The sequence below is a fragment of the Melospiza georgiana genome, chromosome 5 (assembly GCF_028018845.1).
Source record: "Melospiza georgiana isolate bMelGeo1 chromosome 5, bMelGeo1.pri, whole genome shotgun sequence".
NCBI classification, from domain to species: domain Eukaryota; kingdom Metazoa; phylum Chordata; class Aves; order Passeriformes; family Passerellidae; genus Melospiza; species Melospiza georgiana.
In genome coordinates, this window is record NC_080434.1 from 9,010,314 (window position 1) to 9,035,838 (window position 25,525).

Here is a 25,525-nt window from a genome sequence, read left to right on the forward strand (position 1 = left end):
TCTCCCCAGTTCCATGATAAAGACATAGCATTAGCCAGAATTACTCTAAAATATGGCGTGGTTCCATAAACAGTTACCTCAATGCCTCAGTGGAATTAAGGAAATTGAGGCATTTTCTATAGATAAAGATTAACTGTTTTATTATGTCATCTATTGAATTTGCTTTATAAATGTTCTTGTTTTCTAGATTTAATTCCATCACTCCACAGTTCATCTTACTTGTACCAATTTCTGCCTCAGTTTTAGTAATTAATCGGATTAATTTATGTAACTTAATTCCTGAGAAGTTAACTTCTGCAATTTAATTGCTGACAGCTTTAGAAAAAAGCACTTTCTAAACCCACTTTAAAAACAGTGATTTATAGCACGAATGCAATATAAACAAAAGACAAAAGAAAAGCAACTGCAGAGCTAAGAGCTTTTGGTGAATGCTAAAAGGCCTTTAAAATGCTGTTCATAATCTATATGATACAGTCAATTTTATCATTCTTTCTGTGAATGCAACTGCCTCCACTGAATATGCTGACAGAGAGGTACAAGTCTGCAGATTGTTGGTGCTTGCAGAACTGTTTATCATTTTTATAGTTAGTAGGGTATGAAAAAATGCAGAAAACAAGTGTGATTTACAAACAGATCATAAGAATGAACTTGGCTGAGTCTCTTTGAGGATTTTGAATTATGGCCCAGATAAGCCACAAGGAAAAGGGATGAGGAACTTGTCTGGGACACAAACATTTCAGTACAAAATATGTTAAACAGTGATAGCACAATCAAGACTCACATGACACAGAAATAAAGCTATCTTACAAAGTGAAAGTGAGGAGTTCAACATCAGAAGAAACTGGATGTACTATTTAAAAACAATATAAAAATATCTCTCCTAGAACTTTTATTATTTGATGATAAATTAATATAACCTTATTCAATCATAATCTGTCATCTTTAAAGGACGACTTTCCAAGATTACCAGATCTGTAGAACTGTAGATTTTGCTTTCATCTGTCTTGTTATTCCAACAGATAGTACATCATTCTGATTGTCCTATGAAAGTTACACAGCATTAGACACAGCAGCAGCAAAACACTTTGTCACTGCCTTAGGAAGAGTTTAGTTAAAAAAAATAAAAACAAAAAACCCTTGACATTTTGCACAAAGCCTCATGTAGACAAAAAAATATACCCTGGTTATGACCCAAATATCTTGGTTAAGCATCTTGTCTGAAAAGAGAGGAGAAATCTGGTTTGCTTTTACTAAGAAGCTGTTCCATGTAATATGAAAGAAGATTACACAAAAGAAAAAAAATGAGACAATTTCACAGAATCAATCACAGAGCTGTAGGTACAAGCACAACAGAGAAACGAGGGTCTGAGCAATAAAGAAGAAAAAGAAGTAAAAAATTGAGATGATGCCCAAAGATCCTGCAGCTCTTCAGCATTTAGGCAGATATGAATATACTTCATGAGGAAGGATCACCTTGACCACCTGCATGAAAAGAAGCCCAAGAATCTGCACAACGATGCATATTTTTCACTCTTGGAACTGCAGGGCTCAGCATTCGTTTAAATAAGGATTACAGAGTCGAAAAAGGTGCCATAATTAAAACAGACTTTACTTCAACTTGAATTAACAAATGAGTGTTATCAGAACAAGACCACATTTAGAAATTTAATTAGGGAAGAGGAGCCATATGTAGAAATTGTCAAGAAGAGAAACTCAGGTTTTAAGCATGTTCTGAGAATATTCTCACTTGAGAGAAAAGGAAGAAAAAAAAAGAGCAACCATGTGGGAAAAGTATCCCTGGAGTACCCCATGAATGAACAGCACTCACCCACTCAGTTCTCCCCATTCTTGCCTAGTCAGGGATTTTTCTTTCAAGTACGCCAAAGAACATTTATCATTTTCTAGAGATTAACTTCTTGTCAACATTACAGGGACTCTTTACATTAAAGGACAGACTGCAGTTTCTGGAGCTTCTGATCTATCTAAGGTTTGAATTTCAAAAGCATTGGCCCACAATGAGGGAAGTATTATATCCCCAACACAGTAACACAGCATGTCAAAACAAACATACCACAACTATGGAAAAGCCTCTAAGAAGTTAGGCAGGAGATGGATTTGGCCCATTTAATAAGTCTCTACAAATAAGAAATATGCTTTTTCAGCAAGTTTTCCAAAATTTTTAGACTTCTAGTTACATGCAAAAATTATGAAGCACATCAAGTTAAATCTGCATATAATGGGACACATAACACAGGAGAAAATTTTGACTCTTCAAAGCCAAAGGCTACATCAGGCAATCTCCCCAGATTCCCTGACAATTCAGAGTGACAGAAGCACCCTCAGGCTGCTTTAGGAATTCTGTATCATCTCTGGAGCCATGTAATGACTGAAGGCAGATAGGTACTGTAGGACTGATTGATATGAGGGTCTTGCTTATCCACACCTCCTCTGTTAATACATGTAGATGTCTGTTCTCAGAAGTGATAATTTTCCTTTTACTACAGATTTGATTTGAACATGAAGAAACATAGTTCCTACGTACAAAACTTAATGGAACATAATTCTATTGCCCCTGCTGAACATAAAATTTGGCTTGCAGTAGGATACAGAAAAATAGTCTGAATTATGTTTTATGTTTATAAAGTAAGGCTCAGAAATTAAAATTTAATAGATAAATTCCCAACTTACCCTCATGAGAAAAGGCCAAATTTTAATCAAGAATTAACAACAAAAATGTATCTTCATCAGTTTGAAGGCAATTAGATACCAACCTAGCAAATAATTTCATGTTGAACAGACAAACTTCAAAATACAGAAAGAAGCAGCACATCTCTAGTACCAGTTGTCACCACACCTGAGAAGCACATTTTCTCAAGGCAATGAAAAGAATGAAGCAAAAACTCCACTTTTTCATTATCTCATTTTGCCTGTAGGATCATTCCTATTTCCATACCACACTTGCACCAGATTCACATGTGACTTTGCTAGGAAAAGAGGAACATGCAAGGCCAGGGGACAAAAACACTCTTTGCCTTCACTAAATAAAAATGGATAACAAAGGTTGAGCCCCAGGAATAACATATGTCACAAATAATAGTGAGTACCTGATTCCTGGGAGATTTACACAATAGAGTCCACACATCTGCAACTGTTTGCCAGTAATATAAATTCAAATTGATGAGACTGAGGTATTATGGAACAGCATTTATCTCAAGATTGTCAGGAGAAGTCATTTCATTTCTTATGATTCATTTCATTTAGTTAGTGTATTAACTGGATACATTATTGATCTTTGCTCCATCCAATTTCAGCTTCCATAGCATGGACAAAGTGATCCAAAAAATATCAGTCCTCTTTTCTTTTCTTTCTTTTTTTTTTTTTTTTTTTTGAAGCACAGGAATGTCTGATGAATATCTAAGGCAAACATCTCACTGTATTAGACATCTTATCAAAGGAACACATTCTGGAACAAGCAACTGCTTTTGAGGAATACATTAGTGTGAAAGTCAATTTTTCTACAGTTCTTCTTAGAACATCTAGAAAAGTGTTGTTCTAGATACTGTGCTGTCCCCTTTGCTTGATTGGATGAAAAGGCAAATGATGAAGCAATCATGACAGTGTTTGTACAATCAAAAAAAAAAAAAAAAAAAAAAACTCAAGAAAGGAGAAAAAAGGTTGTCAATCAGAGTAAGACTGCTATATGTCTGGGTGCCACCACCCTTCAGACAGAGAGGGCTGCTTTAAACATATACAAGCCACAGCTGTCACTCTGCAGAACTACACATCTTCCACTCTAAGACAGTATCATTTGACAGCTGCTACAAATATTATGAATATCATGGATGTCCTGTTATTCTCATCTGACAGTCTCTGAAGCATAAAGAGCTAGCTATTATGAAAAAAAAGAGAAAAGGGTATGTGTGTGTGTAATAACAAAACAGCAGCAGAAAGCACATTAGGATGTCTTCCTAATGCTGAGATGGTCAGCAAGCATACAGGTGAGACCAGGATGCTGTTTAATTTTTTTTTGAAAGGCAGCAGGATTTGTAACTTTGAGAATGAATCTTCACTCTTCCCTAAGCCCTCTTGCACTTAAGGAATGCATCGAGTTTTAAAACTCTGGAAAAAGATAGAGAGTTTTACTATGCAGTTGCCTTAGAGTGGGAGAGGAACAAATGGCAGTATTCTAATTTTGCAGCAGCTCTGTTTAGTTCCAGCAAGATCAGGGTCCCACTGAAAAAGGCTTAACATAAAGGAAGAATAGAAATGTTACTTTCCCAAGAGCTTACGGTAAAGACAGACAGAAGTCAGGGAATCACTCAAGTAATCTGCAAAAGAAATACTAACTTCACTTCTCTCCCACTAAAAGTCTGCAGAGCCAGAGCCAACACATTCCTAGCAGTTTTAGCTTCCCACAGGTAAACCAGATACTTCTGATCTCTGCAATAATTGTGTCAGTGGATCTTCACACCCTAGAATCAAACTGTTCTGTACTGCTGAGATCGTCCTGATCTCATTGACCGCTGCACATCAGCAGTGGCTTGCTGCACACAGGGTGCTCTGCAAACATAAAGGTGCTGCCAAAGTCAGCATTTTTCCTGGGGAAGGCAGCCCTCGGAAGAAACAATTTGCTTCTAATGTTTAAAATGGCTGATCTCACACTTCTCCATTTTCCGGTCTTATGCGATTTTCTCATGGGCAGCCATTCCAATTCGTCAGGACAAAATTCCCACCATCCTAAGGCTATTTCGACAGCGCCGCTTGCCAGTTCTGTCGTCCCCAGCCCGCAAGAAGCACCGCGGGCAGAGATTTAACGCGCTCGGCGAAAGGCGGGCAGCCGAGCCGTTCCGGTGGGACTCACTCAGCCACAGGTGCGAACCGCAGCCGAGCCAAAGCCGCCCCTGGGGCTCGAGCCGAGCTCCCGCTCCACCCGCGGTGCGCAGGCGCCCCCGTGCGGCCGCCCAGCGCCGGTGCGGGCCCGGCACGGAGCGGCCGGGAGCGCCTCGGGAGGGGCCCCGCGGGCAGCGCGGCTCCGCCGCACACTCACGGGAAACCGCGCCACAGGATCGCTGCAAACAGGGCCGTACAGAACACATGCTACGAAACCAACAAATGTACAGCATCCCAGGCCAGAGAGCGGCGCCTTGGAGAGATTCACACTTTGTCGATACAGTTGCAAAAACAGCGACTGTTTTTTTAAATTTTGTGTTTACATTCTCAATCCTTCGTCCTCCTCTTTAAAGAAATGCTCCGAAGTCCTAAGGGGAGAAAAAAACAGCAAACAACACTCACCTAATCTCCCTGTTCTTCTTAAATCAAGTTGCTTTCGGCTTTTTTGTCCTGCTTGTTGTTTGCGCTTTTTAACACCTAAGTGGACATAGCACAAAGCAAGTTTAGAAGAGGTAGTACAGTTACAGACGACAGGAGACACTAACAGCAACCATATGCAGACCTTGCCGATGCTCTGTGAATTATGCAAGGCTTGCATTAAATCATTATTGTTCTAAATGTGCACATAATAAAGACAGTAAAGACGGGACTTCTTACACAGTAGTATGACAGAGCACTCAACTTGTGGTTGCTAAGGAATATAAACAGTGATGTAGAGAACTGCCAGATTAATCCAGCTGGGATAGGTATCCAAACAATTGTATACTAATTTATTTTTTTAATTTGTTTCAATAGGATGACACCGTAATTGGCTAAGAGACCAGACAAAGCCCACAAAAATCCATAGAAAATGGAAAACCTTCCTTTGACTTCTCTGGGTTTTGGTCTGTGTCACAAACTGCAACACTGACAGCCAGGAAATGAAAAAACAGAATTACACAGAAGGCAGTTCAAATTCAATCAGTCTTTCACAGCCAGAACCCCACAGAAATTCAATATCTCTCCATTTGCTATTTCTCATTTATATATCCATCTTTTACTTTTTGTCTGCACATCACACAATTAGAAGGCAATTATCTAAATTATAAATTCTTCATATCATTAAAGCTGTTAATAAAATTTGATTTTCAGTGTAAGAGCATTCACACACCAACCAAGAAAACAATTCTTCCTGACTGCATCCCAAACTTGACAGGAACTCCATTTCTATTTCAACCTACTCCATCTAATTATGAAGCCTTTCAGTAGATCCAAATACTGCATAAAGTCACCCAAATTAAAGAAGCAGGGAGAAGAAAAGAGTAACTTGTTAAGGCACCTCATCTTTTTTGTAGAGACATTTTGCTCTCATACCTCAGCTTTCCTTCAGCAAGTTTTGGAAGGTTCCAGTTTGAGCACTGGGCACCATAAGGCCTGGTGATTTCCTGAATTAAAGCCTAGAAATGCATTGGAGCCTAGAAATGCTCCAATGCTCATCCCATCCTGTTGCCTTGATTTTTTAAAGTTTTCTAAACTTTTTGATGTTTACTGTCTGATTCTTGTAACCAACTTTCTTACACACTTTATGTAAATAACTTCTTGTTATTGCTTTGCATTCTTTTATGGAGGAGGAGAAATTTGATGGACTGTTAGTTTATTCAGTGTTATTGGAGAGGTGGCACTTTCACCCTCCAGTTTAGAAACCTATAAATGTTGGAGTCAGAAAAATAAAGGTCCTTTTTTTACCTTGGAAAGAACAGCAAGTCCACATCATGTTGTTTCACGTCCTATAGTGACACTATCCAGTGTTTTCACTCTCCTGTCTCCAAGCTAAGTACAAAGACCTATATGTTGCAAAGCACATCTGATTTTGCATGCTCTTGCATGGGTTTCTTTCAGACACCTAGACCCCTTTCTAGCATTGTGCCCCCAGGAGCAAGGGCCATGGCAAGCCCAGAGTGCTGGAGTCCAAAGCCATGACTAGAAAATGACACCATGTCTCTGCACCTTTCTAAGCAGCAGCAGCAGCAGCTGCACCACCAGTTACACGTGTTGCACAAGCAGCAGCATGTGACACCCAGCAAGGACAGACATGTCACACCACCCTCCTGCTTTTTCTTCCACTGATCCTGCTCATCTGTGGGGAAAAAAATTACGCACAAATGTCACACTTCAAACTTTGCTTCCTTTTATAAGCAAAACCTTTAGTGGAAACATCATAAAGTTGATTAAAGTGTGGCCATTACCATTATGAGGGAGGTGATTCTGCCTCTCTACTCCACTGTTATGAGATCTCCCATCCAGTGCTGCCAGCACAGGAAAGATGTTGCAGCAAGGGCACAGGAGGGTCATGAAGGCTGGAGAACCTCTTCCATGAACACAGTCTGAAAGAATTGGGATTGTTCAACTGAAGACTCCGGGGATGCCTTTGAGCCCCTTCTAATACCCAAAGGGGGCTACAGAATGCTGGAGAGGGACTTTTTACACCTGCCAATGGATGGGTGAGATCCCAATGGTGGGAATGGCTTCAAATTGAGAAAGAGTAGGTTTAGACTGGATAATAGGGAGAAATTCTTAACTGCAAGGGTAATGAAACACTACCACAGGTTTCCCAGAGAAGTTGTGAATGCTCCACCTGGAAAGTGTTCAATGCCAAGTTGGATGGAACTCTGAGCAACTTAGGGGAAAGTGTCTATGCCCGTAGCAGGGGTCTTGAAAATAGGTTAGAAACTGTTGTAAAATAGTTGATAATTGTTAAGCATGTACTGTTTGTTTGGTTGTTATATTGTAAAAGGGGTTAAAAGGGTAGTTATAAGAAATGCAGTATGCAACATACCATAATACACCTAAGTGAAGTGCAGCACTGCCCAGGCAAAACGAGCCAACCTGGACAAAACTGTAATGGGCCAACCAACCGCCTAAAACCTTCTCGCAAATGAAGGATCCAAAAAGAAACCAATCCAAAGGGACAAAAAACAGGTTAAAAAGGGGAATCCAACCCAGGGAAGCTGTGCCGCTCCACCTGGAACATCGGGGACCTCGCTGCTGAAGACCCAGCGCCGGCGCTGCAGCATCCTCGACGGGACCGTCCCGGCTCGACCCGCAAGCCCCTAGCTTTAGGCCGTTCTTTTTCTTATAATAAATGCTGAGATCACTTTTAGTACCAGCAGTCTGGTCCCGTTTTTAACAGAGGGGGGCTGGAACTAGATCATCTTAAAGGTCCCTTCTAAGCCAAACCATTCTGTGATTCTCCTCCGTTTCCCTCACCGCCAGCTCCTGCTTCGCCCCGCCGCTGCCGGCGGGGTCCTGGCCGCACCCGGGGCTGCCCAGCCCCCGGCAGTGCCCCCTGCCCGCTGCCCCCGCCTCTCCCCGCACTATCGGGCTCCTGCCCTCGCTTCACTGGCTCTACGCAGACGGAGCCGGTGAGGAAGCCGCTCGTTTTAGGGCATTCTCACGGACCGACCGCTTTCGGGCCCGCGCCGCCAATCGCTGCAGCCGGCAGCGCCGGCCAGGGCCCCGTGTCCGCTCAGCGCCCCGCAGCGGGGCCGGCCCGACGCACGGCCCATGCCCACAGTGGGACCAACCCAGCACACGCCCACAGCGGGGCCGGCCCGGCACACGCCCACAGCGGGGCTAACCCGGCCCATGCCCACAGCGGGGCCGCCGCTGCCCCGTGTCCGGCCGCCGGCTCCTTGCCCTCCGCCGGTAGGTGCCCGCGGCCGCCGCCGAACCCTCCACACAGCGGGGCGGCACCGGCCGTGAGCTCGGGATGGCCCCGGGGGCTCGGTGCCCCCTCCGGGGAGCTGGGGGCGGGTGGGCAGCAGGGGTGTCTCGGGATGGCGGCGAAGCGGCGCTCAGCTGTCCCTGAGAGCACAGCCCCAGCCCGCCCTTGCGCACGGGCAGCAGCGCGCCTGTGCCGGGCTGCGGGGGGAGCGGAGTTCGGGAGGCGGTTTTGGGAAACACGAGATGTGTTTGTTCAAAGCGGCCTCACTCGGTAGATCGTTTCTGGTAACTGGCGGCACATGCGTGTTGCTGTGGCTGCTCTTTGCCCTTCCATTTCATTTCCCTGCCTGCTGTCCCTTCAAAGGAGATTCCTTCTTGTGGCCTTTCCAGGCCGTCGTGCTTCCTGCCGGACTGTAGTTCGCTAGATAGGGAACTCTATGGGCACCAGGGAAAAGGAGGAAAACATTCATCAGCATTTGAAAGACGTTCTTAATTATCCTTTCCAAAAAAATACCCCACCTCTAACTTGACAAGTGTTGTGACTTATAATGATGGCTTGCAATCCTAAAAGCACTTCAAATGCAGTGCTTAATAGAGCTAAATAAAGCCGGCTTCTCATTAACTAAAAAAGAGCTGGTGGTTGTTTAAGATCCATCAAATCTTCAGATTTGTAATTTGCCATTAAAACTCCAGATCTGACAGTAAAGGGAGGGGAAAGGGGATTTTTCCTGCTCACTGGCATACCACAAATTACCCAGATCAAAAGCATTATTTGTGGGAGATGCACATACTAAAAGCACACTGCAGTTCTTATTCCCTTTTCTAGCTTCATGTCCAACTAATTATTCTTTCTCCATAGATATGAATTACTCTAGGTTCATCACCACTGTGAGTGCAGCAAGAAAAGCATCTCCAATAAGACTGCTGAGTGAGTACATGTCCCTTCCTCCCAGTTTCTCTGATAGTACCATTCTATGTTCTGGTCTGTGCTGGAGTATCATGGCTTAAGACTTTAAAAGGTTTGAAAGAAAACCATGCTGTAAGATGACAAAGCAACTTCACTTTTGTTAAGCAGAGATGCCAAGCAGGTATAAAGAAAAAGAAGGTGAATAACCTTGAACCATTTCAGAAACCCATCCAGACAGATGAGTTAGAATTATCACTTTACAAGTGTCTGCAAAGTCTCTGCTACTGTCTCTGAACGCAGGCTTTTGGCACAGTTTGCAACTGAGTTTATGTTGTATGTCCAGGAACAGGCAACTGCTAGTGACTTGAAATTCAGTCCCTGCAGGTTTCTTTCCTCTCCATTTTACTGTATCCTGTTCATGTCTATAAATGCCTCAGCACCCCCACCCACCCAGTATTACTACACTTCCCTTTTCCATATTAATCTGTCTTTAGGCTACAACGTTACATTGTCTTCCATGTGACAGATGGAAGGGCTTAACTGCCTGCTTGTTTACTCAGCTGAAACCCACAGAGACCTGACAGAACCCAAGCATGAGACATACATCACTAGTTAAGCCTTCAGGGGTCAATTTCCCCTCTTGGTAAGGGGCTGGCATTTGCTGTTCTGCTCAAAATGCTTCACACAGGTACAGCAAAGTCATGCAATTCACTCTAGGCAGCCTCTTTTTCAAGTGGTATGTTAATATGCATCATAACAGAAGAATTAAGCAGCACAGTTCCTGGAGATAGACATATTGAGCCTGCAGTTTTGATGACAAAGTAAATCGCTCTTTACCAGGCCAAAAGTCACAGGCATAACACAAATTGGTGAAATAACTGATAAGAATTAACTCCCTATGTTCAAGTCTGCTAATAAGTACTGGGACATAAACTCTGTAACAGGCCACTTTTAAGCCAGATCTGGTGTCATCTGTCCTCTCATATCTGATGTAAAACTGCCAAGCCAGCATGAATGCCATATTGGGAATTATTAGATTTAATGCAATCAAGTGCCCTTGCTGGATTAAGGTCTGGTCTGCACTGCATAGATTGGATCTGAATGATTGTGAAACTGTGACTTAAAAGCAGGAATTAAGATTTTCTTCATAGCAAATTACTGACACAGTACCTCTGCCACTAAAACTGGGCTGCTAGAAACATTTCCATTCCCTTATGGAAAAGCTAAAATCATCTGTCAGTATAGCTGACAGATCAGCTGAAGTGAGACTGAATGAAAAACAGAACAAAAAACAAAACCATTCATTTCAAGCCAGTCTAAACAGAAGATCATTTAGATTTTAAATTCTTGAAGCTCAGAAGACATCAGTCATGACATATTTTGTAACAGAGCTGTCCAGATTGTTTCAAAATAAATTACAAATAGCTTTTTTAACTTAAAATGAGTTTTTGTTTTAGTCTGTCCCAGCAGTATCTCCCTCCTGGGGCCCCCAAACACCTATTTAATCCAAGCAGAAAGCTGACTTTAAGAAGAGTTATCCTTTTGAATTAATGATAGTTAAACAAGTAAACTGAAAATAGAAGAAGTTTTCTGGGTCATTATTAGATATTGATTAAAGGATATTATCACCATTGTAATAATCAAATTGTAACCAAGGTGTTTTCCTTTTACTCTAGCTGAATTGATGCAGAAGTCTCCTCCATCTCTTATCTCTCTGGCTGGAGGGGCACCAAATCCTAATGTCTTTCCATTTAAGAGGGCAACAGTTGACATTGGACATGGAATGCCTATTGAGATTGGGGAAGATCTGATGAAGAGAGCTCTCCAGTACTCAGCCTCAGCAGGGTATCTGTCACAGCTGCTTGCACTTCAAGATACCAGAAGCTAAGGATCCTTTATTATTGCATTAAGTCACCTGTGTTTTTAAAACCTGCTCATAAAGCCCTTTTCTTCAAAAAATAGGTTATTCCCAAAACCCATGGGGTTTTTTTTTTTTCAATTTGCCTCACTATTTACATTTGAGTTCCAGTGGAAAATTTTGCAATGAGTTATGTAAAAAGAAAAAAAAATCCACTTAGACCCCTAATCCTAGTATTTCTCAGGCCAGAGCATTTCCCAGCTATTTGTATTTGAGAATCCAGACACCCAAATCAGATTTTATTTAAAAGATACTGCATTACAACACATCATTTCTATGTTTTGGAGTATTTATTTTCATTTGGCACCATATACTAAAGTCAGCATGTAGAACTTGTGGTAGTTGGTGGAGGTATTTATAGAATTCTCATTTTTAGTACAAAAATTACAAATCATTCTATTCCATATCATTATTTTGCTTTAGTGCTCATGAAGACTTCTCGGCAGACAGCACTGAGTCAGGTGAAGATAAGTTTGCAAAAAGACTGGGGTACCTACAGAGATACATGGGGCATCAGTTAAAACTTTCCTTAACATTTAAATGAACCAGCCATTTGTGAACATCCTACAAGATCTTAAGATATTTTTTGGAAAACGTGTTTTGGAAGTCCTTGTAATCTGCAGCAGATTACAAGCAGCATTAAGAACTTTGTCACACTGCCAGATTTGAGTACAGAATGATCATTTCTAGGAGTGGGTATTGTTCAGCCTCCACCTTGTTTCATCCTTGGTGAATAATTTTGCCCAGATTTCACAATGATAATTTGGTGTATGGACCACAGGCAGAAATTATTTCTTAATTATTTCATTTTCTAAATTTAAAAAAGCAGTCATAGCAATTGCATTTAAGTGTATCTGTGTGACAGTTGAAACCAAACTCAGTACTGCATGCTGGATTTGGCAGGGATTTAGAGGAACAGACTAGCTTTGGCCTATATAAGGTCTGAGATATGCCTTCTTATTCACATTTCAGCATTCCAGAGCTGTTGTCTTGGCTGAAAGATTTCCAGCGGAACTTACATGATCCCCCCACAGCCAATTACAGCCCTGAGCAAGGACAGATGGAAGTGTGTGTCACAACTGGCAGCCAGGAAGGCTTGTGTAAAGTAAGACCAAAAGACTCATATGTTAGAAGCATTTCATTCAGAGAGATGTTTATTCTTCCATCACTTCAGCTATATTCAGCATTAGGTTCTCTCTGTAACCACAGTACCTGTGCAGGGTACTGTTTCATGTACTCTTTCTCCATAGATATGAATTACTCTGGGTTTATGCACAAGATAAGGGAAATGCAATAAAATTGGAGTGGCATTCTAGACTGTCAGGACTGCATGAAAGTTCAGGTGACCAAAGAGCCTGTGTAGAAAACATGCAATAACATAACATATCATGTTACTCAAGTAGTGCAATAATAAGTGCATAGAGGCTTTACCATAATTCTATTTTAAATGTTTCTTGTCATTTTTACTTCCTAATTTTTTGGGGTTTTTACTTCCTGAAATAATTACCCCTTCCAGTCCACTCACTGCTGTTGAGTTGTTTCTTTCTATAATTTATACAGTAGAAAGGGTGCTTCAGAGCAGTCTCTTTCCATGTCAAGTTGGTCACCGATCTTAATTTGGCTCTAAAGCAGATTTTTCATGCATTCATTGTCTTTCTCACAGACAAGATATTGATATGTTTGGGGAATTACTAGTATCTAATTAAGGTTTTTAACCCCACTAAGAAGTCAAAAGTACAATGCACATGTATAAAAACTGACCAATCTTTAAAACAGAATATTTTCTTTTGCAGGTGTTTGAAATGCTTATTAATCCTGGAGACAACATCCTTTTGGATGCACCCACGTACTCGGGGACACTAGCAGCTGTAAGTATTCCTTAGCTACAAAACACTGTCAGTGTTACATTTGAACTAAACAGCAGTTTAATGCCTGATCTGCAGTCTTATAAGCACTGTCTGTACTTGCTATAAAAACATATCTAAGACTCAAGATTTTAGTGTCCGACCAGTTAAGTTCATAAATATTAATTCATAGAAAGTTTCCTACTAAAAGTTCTGTGAAAGCTATTTGAAATTCCTCTTCCAAACACTAGTTCATTCCAGGGCTAACATCACATATGGGACTGGAAAGAAAGCCATCAGGACCTAGTTTGGTTGAATTAAATTTATAACAAGTGAGTGTGTTAACATGTCAGCATGTTTACCTGAAGTATTTAATGATCAGAGTATACAAGAGATATAAATAGTGTAATATTGGAATAGGCCTGAAGCAGCCATATATGAGTACAAAGATATGAATTAGGGAGAACTGTACAAAACCAGCAAAGTTTACTTCTGAAAAGTAGTTTAATCAATATAAAATTAAATGCCTCAAAATGCATAAGAGTTGCAAGAAGGGTTAGAATAAATACACCACAAATTCAGTTGTCCCCCCCTGCATCAAAATAAATTGTTATTGCTTACTGTCCTATATTTGAATATATAGTCTAATGAGCTGTACTTTTTTAGGAATGTATTTTGACAATGCAGCAGTTTGCAGTTTTACTTCAAAATGCAGAGCACTACATGGTAAAAATTGAAATTCCACAGAGGAGGGACAGCAAGCTTTTTCATTGGTATTTTACCTATATTTTTTCATGCTGCTGTCAACATGTCACTGCAGTAGCATCATTTCATTCTCCTTTTTATTGCTGAATTTATCTATTTAGAGAACAGATTCCTTGCACTTTGTCAGGGAAGAGTAGCTTAAAGCTCTGACATTTCCACCAAAGTAGAGTATATATTGTCAGTAGGAAACAAAGGTGCTGTGACCCTAACTGTCTGTGGTGAGAGCATGAGAAGTCATGAGAGAACAGTTCAGATTCAGAAACTCCCTTTCCACTTGAAAAACCAAACCTGATTTCCTAGAAAAGAGCAGCAATTGAACATAGGAGTTACCCATTTCCTCTGAGTAGGCTTACTAGAACAGATAAAGAGTAGTGTGGTAAGTGTCACAAGCCTTACAGCAAATTCAGACAAACTTTTATTGGACTCATGAGCAAATGGAGCTTGAGATGTCTAGAAAATAAAAAAGAAAGACTTTGTATTGATGAAATGTTATGGTGACAATGACAAAAGAAAGGCCTTTGCATTACACAATTATGACAGTTTTGTTCTTTCTATCAACAGCTGAGACCCTTGGGTTGTAATATAATTAATATTCCTAGTGACCAACACGGCATTATTCCAAAAGCTTTAAAAGAAATTCTGTCTGCTTGGAGCCCAGAGGATGTAAAAAATTGTAGCAATCACCTCCCCAAATTCCTGTACACTATTCCAAATGGATGCAACCCAACTGGCAACTCGCTGACCACAGAGCGCAAAAAGGAGATTTACCAGGTATGGAGCTGTGGTCTTGTGAGCCTTGTAGTGGAAATAGATAAATATCAGTCTTGTTTCAGTTGAAGATATCCAGTAAACAGTCCTCCCAGAACTTGCTTCTAGCAGAATCTCTTTCACAGCAGCTCTTCAGAGGCAGACTATGCCTTAGGTAAATGGTTTTTCAATGGTAGCCCACTGGCAGCTGGTACCTTTGCCATGGGCTTCTAACAGGACTTACTGCATGTTGCCTGCTCAGTTTGAATGCCACATGGAACAGAGCTTCAGTGGCATACAAGGGTCTGTGTACTATAGGTACCATGATTACTCTAACAATTTTTTGATATCTAAATTGGGCACTTGAAGGCTTCTTATCATGGGAGCTTCTAGATAATGAATGGCCAGTCAATAGAATCATAATATGATGCTGGTTACAAAAAAAAAAAAAATCCACCGGACTGAATTTGCAGCGTCTTTAACTCTTATTTCTTTTGTTACTTTTTATTAACTTATTTAGCTTGCAAGAAAATATGATTTTCTCATAATAGAAGATGATCCTTACTACTTTCTTCAATTTGAAAAGGTAATTTTTCTTTCATAATCCTTATAACACCTTATTTTCTGGGGAGAAACTAAGGTTCACAAGAGAACTAAGGTTTGAGCCCTGAACCTTCCTGCATGCCTTTTCTTCATGTCCTACCAAGGCAGTTGTAGGCCTGACAGTCCGTGCTCCTTTCAGTAATTTTCCCCTTTGTGGTATTTTATGTCCTGGGAATTAGTGGTTCAAATTTTTCAGTAATCAGAAAATGACGAAGACTTTGCATTCAGAGCAAAGCAAATATGTCACTGAAGCAGCACTTTGAAATTTTCAGCCTCTTAATGTTCCTTTCTCCCCATCTCTTCTTTCATTCAGCAGAAGACTGCATACTCTGCACCTACTATATCCCTTTGCCTTTTGGAGAATCTGGGAGTTCTCCCAGGTACCACATATAATGGCACTGGATAGGCAGCTTCCCTTCCTGTAAATTTCATATGTGAATCTGCAGTTACTCAGTCTTTAAAAGCACCTAACGTCAGAAATCAAAATGGGTCTTAAAAAGCACTAAAACATTGGTAGAAGATAAAGGTCAGCATTTTCTCTTTTGAAATATGTTGTTATGGAAGGAGGCAATAAAACTGCCACACTTAGTGAATAGGATTGTGAAGCTTTGTAAGAAAATGTAGGGAAAAAGGTGTAAAAACAGAATTCATGATAAGTAAAAGGTATGCTGGATTCAGATCTTCACAATTTGGTCCTATCTTCTGATTTCACTTTTTAATATAGCAAAGCAAAATGCTACAAGGCTCCATTTTAGAAATTGCAATACCTCTTTACTCCACAAGAAATCTTGGCAGAAAAATCATTATTTCTCTCTCCTTCTTATGGCATCATACCAGTTCTTAAACTGAACACTTGTGTGCTGAACAGTGGGCTAAGCAATCATCAAAAAATAACAAAGCTGATTTCTTGAAGATGTTCACAGAATACTGTAATCACATCTCAGAAAGCTAGGCTAAGGAATCATTTGTCAGCAAGTTACTGAAATGTTTGCATTGGAACACATTTGAGAAATTAATTGTGTCTTCCTAGTAAAGAAAATAATTCCATTATAATCCTTACTAGCAAAAATCCTTGAATTTTGTTTTTTATTCTTTATTCCAAGCCATGGGCTCCAACTTTCCTCTCAATGGATGTGGATGGCCGAGTTATCAGGACCGACTCTTTCTCTAAAATTCTCTCATCTGGGTAAGGCCAGCTGCAGACCACTTAGCATTGCCTATTCACTTAAGATGCAAGGATTCATATGAAGTGATGAGACATGCCATGGTGTTTTCTCATTTACTAACTGTCCACTTCTGGAATGAACTTCAGAATCAACGGCTTTTTGCACTCTTCTCACTTTTCATGTCATCTCTTGGCAGTGATTTTACTCCAGGTTCTGTTTCTCTTCTGAAGCAGATAGCTAAGCCTCTCCCCCCAGGCAGCCCATTCTTGTAGGCACAATCTAGGCAGAAAGACAGATGCTGGATTCCAGCTCTGTTCCTGGAAATCTTAGGAGCTTTTCTCTCCTTTTTTTCCATTTCCCTTTTTATCTGTAGCTTAGTATTTCTGCAAGCTCCCTGAACTTGTAACACAGAAAAGAAACTATAATTCTTAACAAACTGTTCATAGGGTTGTACTGATATCTAGCCTTCCAGTTCTTTCAGGTTGTTTCCACCTGCCAGAAAAAGAACCACCTTGGCTTTTTTCCATTTCACACAAGTCAATGTATTTGATTTTTAGCTTGCTTTTGTCTGTTAACCTAATAGATAAAAAAAAATTAATGTGAAGTCTGCATTGGCAGACAGTGGATTATAACCCATCCTAGAGAAAGTGAGGAGACAACATAATGCTAGGTGTGATTGCGTTTTCAGAACTGACACCACAAAATGGCATGACACAGTATTATCTTTTCCAAAGACATGTATGAGTTTACAGGCTCCATTTTTCTTCAAATAAAAACTTCAGCCAATCTGTAAAGACGGGTAATAAGAATTGAAGCATAAGGAACCATCTAGTTTATCAATCTATATTCCATTCCTTCTGCAGTACTGAAAGGGAGTGAAAGAGTAAAGCAATTTGCCACTTACCTGTTTGTCATAAAGCCTGAGCATTCATGATCTTTTATTATGGGAAAACTTGTCTTTCTTTCCCTTTGATTCATGTTATCTTCATGGTTGCAGAAGATAGCTTCTAAACATAGATTTTGTCCTGAAGCTTCATAACTAAGAAGCTACTATAAGCATTAAAACCTCCTAAATGTTTTTATTTCATTACTTTGATACTCAGCTTCTAAATTGTATAACCTAAGGGCAGTATTAAGATACAGATAAATTTGAATGCATAAGAGATCCTTACACTGTCAATGAAATTGTTGCATGTTTTCCCACATATAACTCAGAAAAGTATTAGCTCATTGCATTTCTGTGGTAACTTTTTGTTTGTTTGGTTCCAGTTTAAGAATTGGTTTTCTGACGGGTCCCAAGCCTCTCATTGACAGAGTTGTTCTACACATTCAGGTGTCAACAATGCACACCAGCACTTTCACACAGGCAAGTACCAAGCCACCAGATGAATTGTATTTAGAGAAGACAACATATCCTAAGTTATAAGAAACTGCAAGCAAACAGCTTTGTACTTTCATAATTGCTCTGCACTTTTACAGTTTTGTTTATGCACATGCATTGTCAATTCTGCCAAAGGAAGAGAGACCATCATAGAACCAGAGCTAGAGGGTTGTCCCAGTGCATGGATAGTTCAGCTGATATCCCTTAACCCTCAGATTTCAAGAATCAAGTTTTGAAATACTTTATCTCTTCCTGGTAGGTTCTTTTGAAAAACCTTAATGTAAAGCATAGTATGGAAGAAACACTCATTTTTTTATTTTTTATTCTACTTTTCAATTAAAACAATACTGGCAGCCCACAAAGACATTTCAAAGCAAGCTGACAACTACAGCCCCTTTATGGTTAGTACTAAGGAAAGGAGACAGTGAACACATCTAAATATGGCTTCCATCTTCCAGCTCCATTAGTTCGTCCCTGTTAAAGTGAAGAGGCTGATGTGGACAGGAAGGTAAGGCAATATACATTGCCTTCCTCTTTCTCCCCATGTACCATATTTAGCTCTTCATCCATTTTTCCCTTCCCCCTACCCCAGCTTCCAAATACCAATGCCATGGTCCTTGGAGACACCAGTAACATGGACAGTAATAACCTTGGCACCTCTGTTTATAAGGGCTCCCAGAGACACCGCATGCAATTTCATGTCTGGGGAATGTTGAATAGTGCATCTGGCCATGGATCTTTTGATGATTGTGGAACAGTCCTGTTTAAAACATGGTATTGATGATGTGTTTTATTTCTTTAGATTATGATATCACAGCTCCTTCAGCAATGGGGACAAAAGGGTTTCTTGGAGCATATAGACAGGTAGGGTTATGTCCTATGCTGAATTTCGTCATCTGTCATTCTGCTACTTGTTGCCTACAGCAAACATTCTTTGTAGCAAAAAAGTCAGAGGAGGTGCACCAGTATTAGGCCAAGTAGGCAAGACAGATCACCAAGACTGCTGGGTTCACACAAGAGCCCTGAAGAGACACAGTGTGAGGTTGCAGACAGGCAGGTCAGGGCATGTCACCTCCTGCTCCAGGCAGACAATCCACCAGTCAATTGGCACAGACATCATGCAGCTCCTACCTGAAGGGAACTTGAGAGGATCCTGGAAGCATCAAGCCAGTGAAAAAAGTTTTGATCCCTGCTAAAGTGTTAGGGTCTATAGCAAAAGCTGAGATCTCTGAGCACAGGATCTATTGTGAAAGAGTCAGCATAGCCTTTATAAAGGGAGTTCACTAAGTCAGCAGGAATTTACACTCTTGCCATCCTTGATCTCCTGGGTGGGGATACTGATGGAAAAACAGTGAAGTTTATCTACACACAGTAAACATTGCCTGAACATTGCCTCTCACTGTTAGAGAGCACTGGGCTACCATCTGACTCACAAGACATTTCTTGCATACTGACTGACACACATTTAGTTTTCATTTACTATGCAGGAGAGCATAGTTTCTCTTGACAGTCAGTACCTCATTTTATACGCTCTACTTGGATATCATTAGAGCCACAAGTTTCTCACTTCAGTAGGAGTGTGCTACACTCTGCAAAGGCCTGTGACAGCAAAATGAGCAAAACGTGCAAGAAGTTCTTATATCTCACTGTAACAGCCACTTGTGCCCCCTTGATGTTCATACTGTTAACAGCAATATTTGGGAAAAAAAAAACCAAACCAGACACATCAGCCCTAGCATTGCTTTGTTTTAAGATTTAGGAACATAAAGAGAAATCTCACTGAGGAACTTGGACCACACTTTAGCTCAACTTTCAGTAGTTCCCAAAAAATAAATCCCAAATGCATCTCTTCACTTACCTCTTTGTTGTAGGTCAAAAGGCAGCCTTGATCAAGCTTGGAGGCTGTTCTTCCATTTAAACAAATGAAAACAGGGCTTTAGTGGGGCAGCTGCAGTACTTTATAACCTTACTGATGAAGCCTCACAGCTGACTGCAATCTCTTCCAGCTGATTTCACTTGTACAAGAGTGAGGTGTTAGAGCAGGCTTTGGAGTAGAAGATTGGTTTTTTTTGGAGCAGCTACTTTTTTTGGGGATGTTTCATTTTAGTAATTGTGTTTTCAACATGTAATTTAAATGGTAACAGGATTTGCAATTTTGGTAAAAGCTGCACAAAGGAGATTTACTCTCTCATATACAATATAGCAATAGAAATACTGAGCCCCAAAGCTGGTTTCTGGAGGTATTGGTGTTTGTGTATCAGATGTAATAAAATACATCCATAAATCAAAGCTATTGGTTCAGAAAGTATTTTTAAAACTACAAATGTAAAATTATGTAAATTATGCAAATTACTAAGGATGTTTTCTCAAGACATGAGAACACATTTGCATTTGAATTATGAACTCAGTATCAGGCATTTCTCTTGTGCCTTCTATTGCACAGCTGTGTCATTTTATGTTGACAAAAGGCACTGCATGTGGCTTGACCATGGTGAAACCTGGGTTAGGGTCATTTTTCCCAGTAAGAGATTACATTATTTGAAAGTTTTACTTGAAGTATGAAGGAGATATGTCCAAAAGCTTAGAAAGGGGAAGCTGTCAAATAGCTGTGACAGGTTTATCATATGATTTGCTTTTTACCTTGTTAAATGTAATTTCTATGAGTACCCATTACACAAATTCAACCCAAATGCACAAATATTAAGTCTGTGCTTTTGCATATGTTAAAGTCCCTAATTTTCTTCAGTCTCTGTGCTTTGTGCAGTAAATACTGTTAACAGGACGTCTATCCACTGCTATAATAGACAGATTGGATATAATATATAAAAGGTTTCTGTGATATGTGTAAAGCTGAAGAAACAGGCACACAGGGACTTCCTCTGTCTGGTTGATCAGTGCTCTGTTGGAGGTGCAGTGAAGCAGTAAAGACTTCTAGGATACATATACAAAGTTTTATATACACAGTATACTCTGTTGTGCCCACCTAGGATATGCTTATATTTCTATTAAATGTGCTTGTTCACTTGAATTGTTCAAGTAGGAAGGCTTTTTTCTGCCTCCAGAAACAAATAGACCCTGAAGGATATGAGTTCATGACTTTGAATTGATAATTTGCTTTCAGAGTGGTGGACTTCTACAGGATCCAGCGGGATGCAATGCTCACTGCTGCTGACAAGTGGTTAAAAGGTCAGAGTGCAACACAGATAATCACTTAAATTTTTTTGCTAGCTATTTATCATCTTTGTGCTCAAGAAAAATCACTGAAGTTCATCTCTTGACTGAAGTGACAGATAAGCACTATAAGCAATCAATTGCATTAAATATTAAGCTTAGGACAAATACTCTGTTGCTGCATTTTTGTGCTCTCTGGTAGGATGGAGATAGATGGTGATGGAAAAAAGCTCACCACATTACTATTTAAAGCAATTTTACAAAGAGCTTGTATTTCACTTCATTATGTTCTCATACTTTCAATATTTAAAATATCTGTCTTCAAAAAATCTCAGAAATAGTGACCTTAATTTAAAAGAAGATACTAAAAAAATCACTATAGCAATAGTGATAATAATGTTTGTATCAGCAAATCTAAAACATCATTGAATCTATGATGTATCCATTAGAAGTGGGGCATAAGTTTCTTCCTTGATTCCATTTTCTCTCTCTCTCTTTCTCCAGACTTGGCAGAATGGTACCCTCCTGCTGCTGGCATGTTCTTATGGATCAAAATTAAGGGTATTTCTGATACACAGCAGCTGATAATGGAAAAGGCTTTGAAGAAAGAAGTATGACATGATTGAATGACTTGTGATCTTAAAACAAAAAAAGGGAGGGATAAAATATCTGTATCTATCCATATGTGCACACATAAAAAAACAGGGGGACTTGCTGTGCACCATCATTAAGTCTGCAAGTCAGGCACTGTGGCATAGTTATTGACTAACAAAATATTTTCATGACTCCATTCAGATGTTGATATTTTATCAGTTTACTTACATTGAAACCAATAGAACATATGGTACAATGTCATTATGTATGACATATATATAATATTAATATATATACCTAAATGTATAATGGCTGCTGACTAAATTTTTTTTAATGACAGAAATTAAGTTTGGGTTTATTTCTCCAATTTATAAGATCCAGCACTGAGTAAGCCACACCCCAGGTGCCTCTAAGCATTGTGATGATATGAACAAGACCTGGTAACCATAACCAAAGACCCCTTGGTTATACTGTGAGAAGTCTGATTACAGGTTGCATATTTTTGTCTCCTCTTTTTGAAAAAAGGAATATATTACACCATGCTCACACTTACAAGTCTGTAAGCACTGAGCTTTCTCAAATTTATTTTAACATAGTGTTTTTAAAATGTACAAGTGGTAATAACTATGTGTTAATCACTTTTTCATAGGTATTACTGGTTCCTGGAGGAGCATTCAATATTGATAGTTCAGAGCCTAGTTCTTATGTCAGAGCCTCCTTCTCTCTACCTTCTCCTGCCCAGATGGATCTGGTGAGATTTTCTTTTCTTTACATTCTTATCAAGACAGTTTCTCACACAGTAATGCTCCTTTATTTTTTACACCCGTCTCCTTATATTTTTTCTTGAATGTTAGAGGTTTTAGTCTGTATGTGATTAAGCAGTACTTTCACAGCAGTATTAAGTGTTCCTTAAGCAAGATACTCATCCAAATAATCTGCAAGATACCAAATTTTGAGGACCACTTAGAATTTTTCTGTGTTTCTCATATATACAGTGTCTCACAGTTGAACCTCCCAGACATTATTTATGAATGCTTTACTGAAGCCAGAGTATTTGCTTAAGTATTAGCAGGCATCATGTATCTTTGAGACTTTGGATTCCCAACATTCTGTGATTGAATTACCTGAGTTCTTTTTTCATGTGTGTGTTGAAAATTCTTTGTAAGAAATACTAGTGTTTTCTTTCATGCAATTTACATACAAGCATAATTTTACTATTTATTAATTTGTTTATTATTTTATTTATTTTGTTTATTTTTTATTTCTTTATTATTATTCCTGATACTATTATCAGGAACTAATCTTTTATGTGTGTTAGGAGCATTTTTGATGTTATTTGGCTCTATCTATAAAATCAGTGGGAGAAAAGATAGGAGACATTTATTTGTGCAGATTTAATGCTGATTTGATTGGGGTGCTTGAAAGAGTCCAGTATTTGTAGTTGTACTTTCATGCCATTATGAAGGCTTGTAACAGATAAGTGCTTCTATTGCCAATTTAGGTCTTCTATATTTCTTCTATTTTTTCCTTTTTCTTTGTTAAAGTAATTCATAACCATACTATTGACAGTCAAGCTGTATTTTTATATACTTCCCCACGCAACTGTTCTTCCCTTTTTTCACTTTTGGAGTCCCTGGGCAGTAATACTAAGTTAAAAGAGATACTCTTTCAGGCATTACTAGTTTGTTAGAAGTTATATCTGACCTCCAAATAACCTTTGAACATCAATATATGCATTTTTCTGTTTCAGAAATCTCTGCCTTTTATTTCCTATCAGAGAATTGGAAGCTTTTTGCAGCTAAACCCCACACATGATTTTATAAAAGGAAAGGAAAGAACATCAGCAGAACTTTGTATTATAAAATAGTGATTCTATAGGGTTAGGGCAGTTTCAGTAGCTTTACAGGTTTGATGTGTTCCCTATTCATGTAATGCTGAAATATAAATGTGAACCATATTTTTCATTGCAGGCCTTCAAGAGATTGGCTGACCTTATAAAAGAATCTTTGTGAAAAAGCTAAATAGAGCTCTTGCAGTAATAAAAATCATCTCCAGAAAATAGCTATTAACATTTGGATTTCATCAGAATGTTCTACAAGCAAGCACAATACAGTGGATGTTTCCTTACATCTTTTCAGCTAAAAAAAAAGACTGAAAATGAAAGTGAAAAGCAATTTGCCTAATTTTTTTTTGACTGGACATTGCATTACAAAATGTATTCAATTCAGAAACATTTAAAATACCCAAAACCAAAATGTTCTATTTGCTGTAAAATCATTTACTCAGAAAGTTGCACTTGAGGTGGTCTTAGCCACTATTACTTCTCACTATTAATATCAACTGATACATTCCTCCAAAATCTTATGTTGGGACTGTCTCATGGGTCACTTCCATTCTTGTCCTTCTGTATGGCATCTGGTTTTAATGATTTGAGGATTAGTATTTAATTCTGCTGAAGTTTTGTCAGGTAAAGCTGACGTAACTATGTTAAAAAATTCAAACCGATCCAATAAAATAAGGCTATGATTACAAATAAACTGAGGTCCATTGCAATTTGCAAGGGTATTCTCTAATTTGTAAAAGGTATTCTGATTGCTGTTTTTTTTCTTCAGTTTGTGAATAATTACTCTGTACTTGTGGTAGGAACTACTAATAACAAGGAACTACTCCTTGTTATTCAGTCAGACATGGTTATGAAGGGAGAGTGTAAGTGACTGAATAGGGGACATGGTGGAATGGACACAACTCTGACACTGCCAGATGCAAACAAAATGAAAAAATAAGAGATGTTTCAGTCTCTTGTTCCTTGGTTATTGTCATCCCACACATCTGATACTCAGCAACTGGTACAAAACCTTCAGAAAGTTTCAACTGAACTGATTCTCCAAGGCCTCCTGTTTGGATTAGTGACTTCAGTTTTACTCACTGTTTGGATGAAAGCACTGTGATTTTTCACCAATATCAGATGGCTGTTTCTTTATGTGCAACTGTTCAGAATTTCAAAGTAAAACATTGTTCAAGGATCTAGTTAGCCATTTAGCAGACCAGTCAACCCAAGCAAATAAGGACCAGGCACAACCTGGAAGTTTCACAATAGAAATTATTACTACAAATTATTATTATTACAAATTATTGTAATACTTACAATAATTTTCATTCTCTCTTTTCCCACAGTTATAAATAGCATATGTCACAACAAACTAGCAGAGATATATGCCTTTCCCAGCATCCCTCCCATTGGCAGGATCATTCCAGTGCCTCCAGCCCAGCATCACTTTTCATGTCAGTCTCAAGCCTTTCAGTTTAGTCACACATCCACACCACCTTGAGCAGCATATCTAAGATCCATCCCTTGCTCAATTCCCAGATTACTGCAGCTGTTAGGTAAATCCACTGGAGAGGAAGAGACATAGGTGGGCAAGGTGGTGCAGTGGATGGGGCTGGCCCCTCCACAGAGTCAGGCTGGGCTGGGGCAGCCCAGACCCAGGGAGTGACAAAGTGTAGGGAGAGCCTGCAGTCCCAAATCTGCTCTGAGTGTGCCAACACTGTCTTTGAAGACAAACTTGTCCCAGTTTACATGGTTTGATGGTGCTAATGGGGGATCCAAACTAGCAGTGCCTCCTGTGCAGTGCTGCTTAACAGGAAGTATTCATATCTCAACTCACTTTGATAAGCATGTGTAGAAATGATGAAAACTCTAATGTCGCCATCAGGCAATTTTTATCTCGGTCTCAATTGCAAAAATTATTTTGTGCAACAACAAACTGACATGTCTGTTTAATTAAAATAATATTTTTATAGAGGAATAAATGTAAACCAAAATTAAGACTTGATTTT

The 25,525-nt window shown here is 39.4% G+C and overlaps 1 protein-coding gene across 1 annotated transcript; it reads left to right on the forward strand.

Annotated features, from left to right (window-relative positions):
- Positions 1–8,503: 8,503 nt before the first annotated feature.
- On the forward strand, positions 8,504–23,943 carry AADAT (aminoadipate aminotransferase). Its single transcript, XM_058024225.1, has 14 exons — positions 8,504–8,574; positions 9,452–9,520; positions 11,176–11,344; positions 12,390–12,522; positions 13,211–13,285; positions 14,588–14,797; positions 15,294–15,359; positions 16,480–16,562; positions 17,812–17,908; positions 18,726–18,787; positions 21,045–21,109; positions 21,599–21,705; positions 22,338–22,439; positions 23,659–23,943. Exons 2-14 carry the CDS (start codon positions 9,454–9,456, stop codon positions 23,698–23,700), a joined length of 1,278 nt encoding a protein of 425 aa, XP_057880208.1. The 5' UTR covers positions 8,504–8,574; positions 9,452–9,453; the 3' UTR covers positions 23,701–23,943.
- The last annotated feature ends 1,582 nt before the right edge of the window (positions 23,944–25,525 follow it).

What these genes read in the sequence shown, in the direction of transcription:
- AADAT (XM_058024225.1), top strand. Translation starts at nt 9,454, where the DNA reads ATGAATTACTCTAGGTTCATCACCACTGTGAGTGCAGCAAGAAAAGCA. An exon ending in GCAAAAAGGAGATTTACCAG is followed by an intron (nt 14,798 to 15,293) that starts GTATGGAGCTGT and finishes TAACTTATTTAG; the next exon opens with CTTGCAAGAAAATATGATTT. An exon ending in TTCTTGGAGCATATAGACAG is followed by an intron (nt 18,788 to 21,044) that starts GTAGGGTTATGT and finishes ATTTGCTTTCAG; the next exon opens with AGTGGTGGACTTCTACAGGA.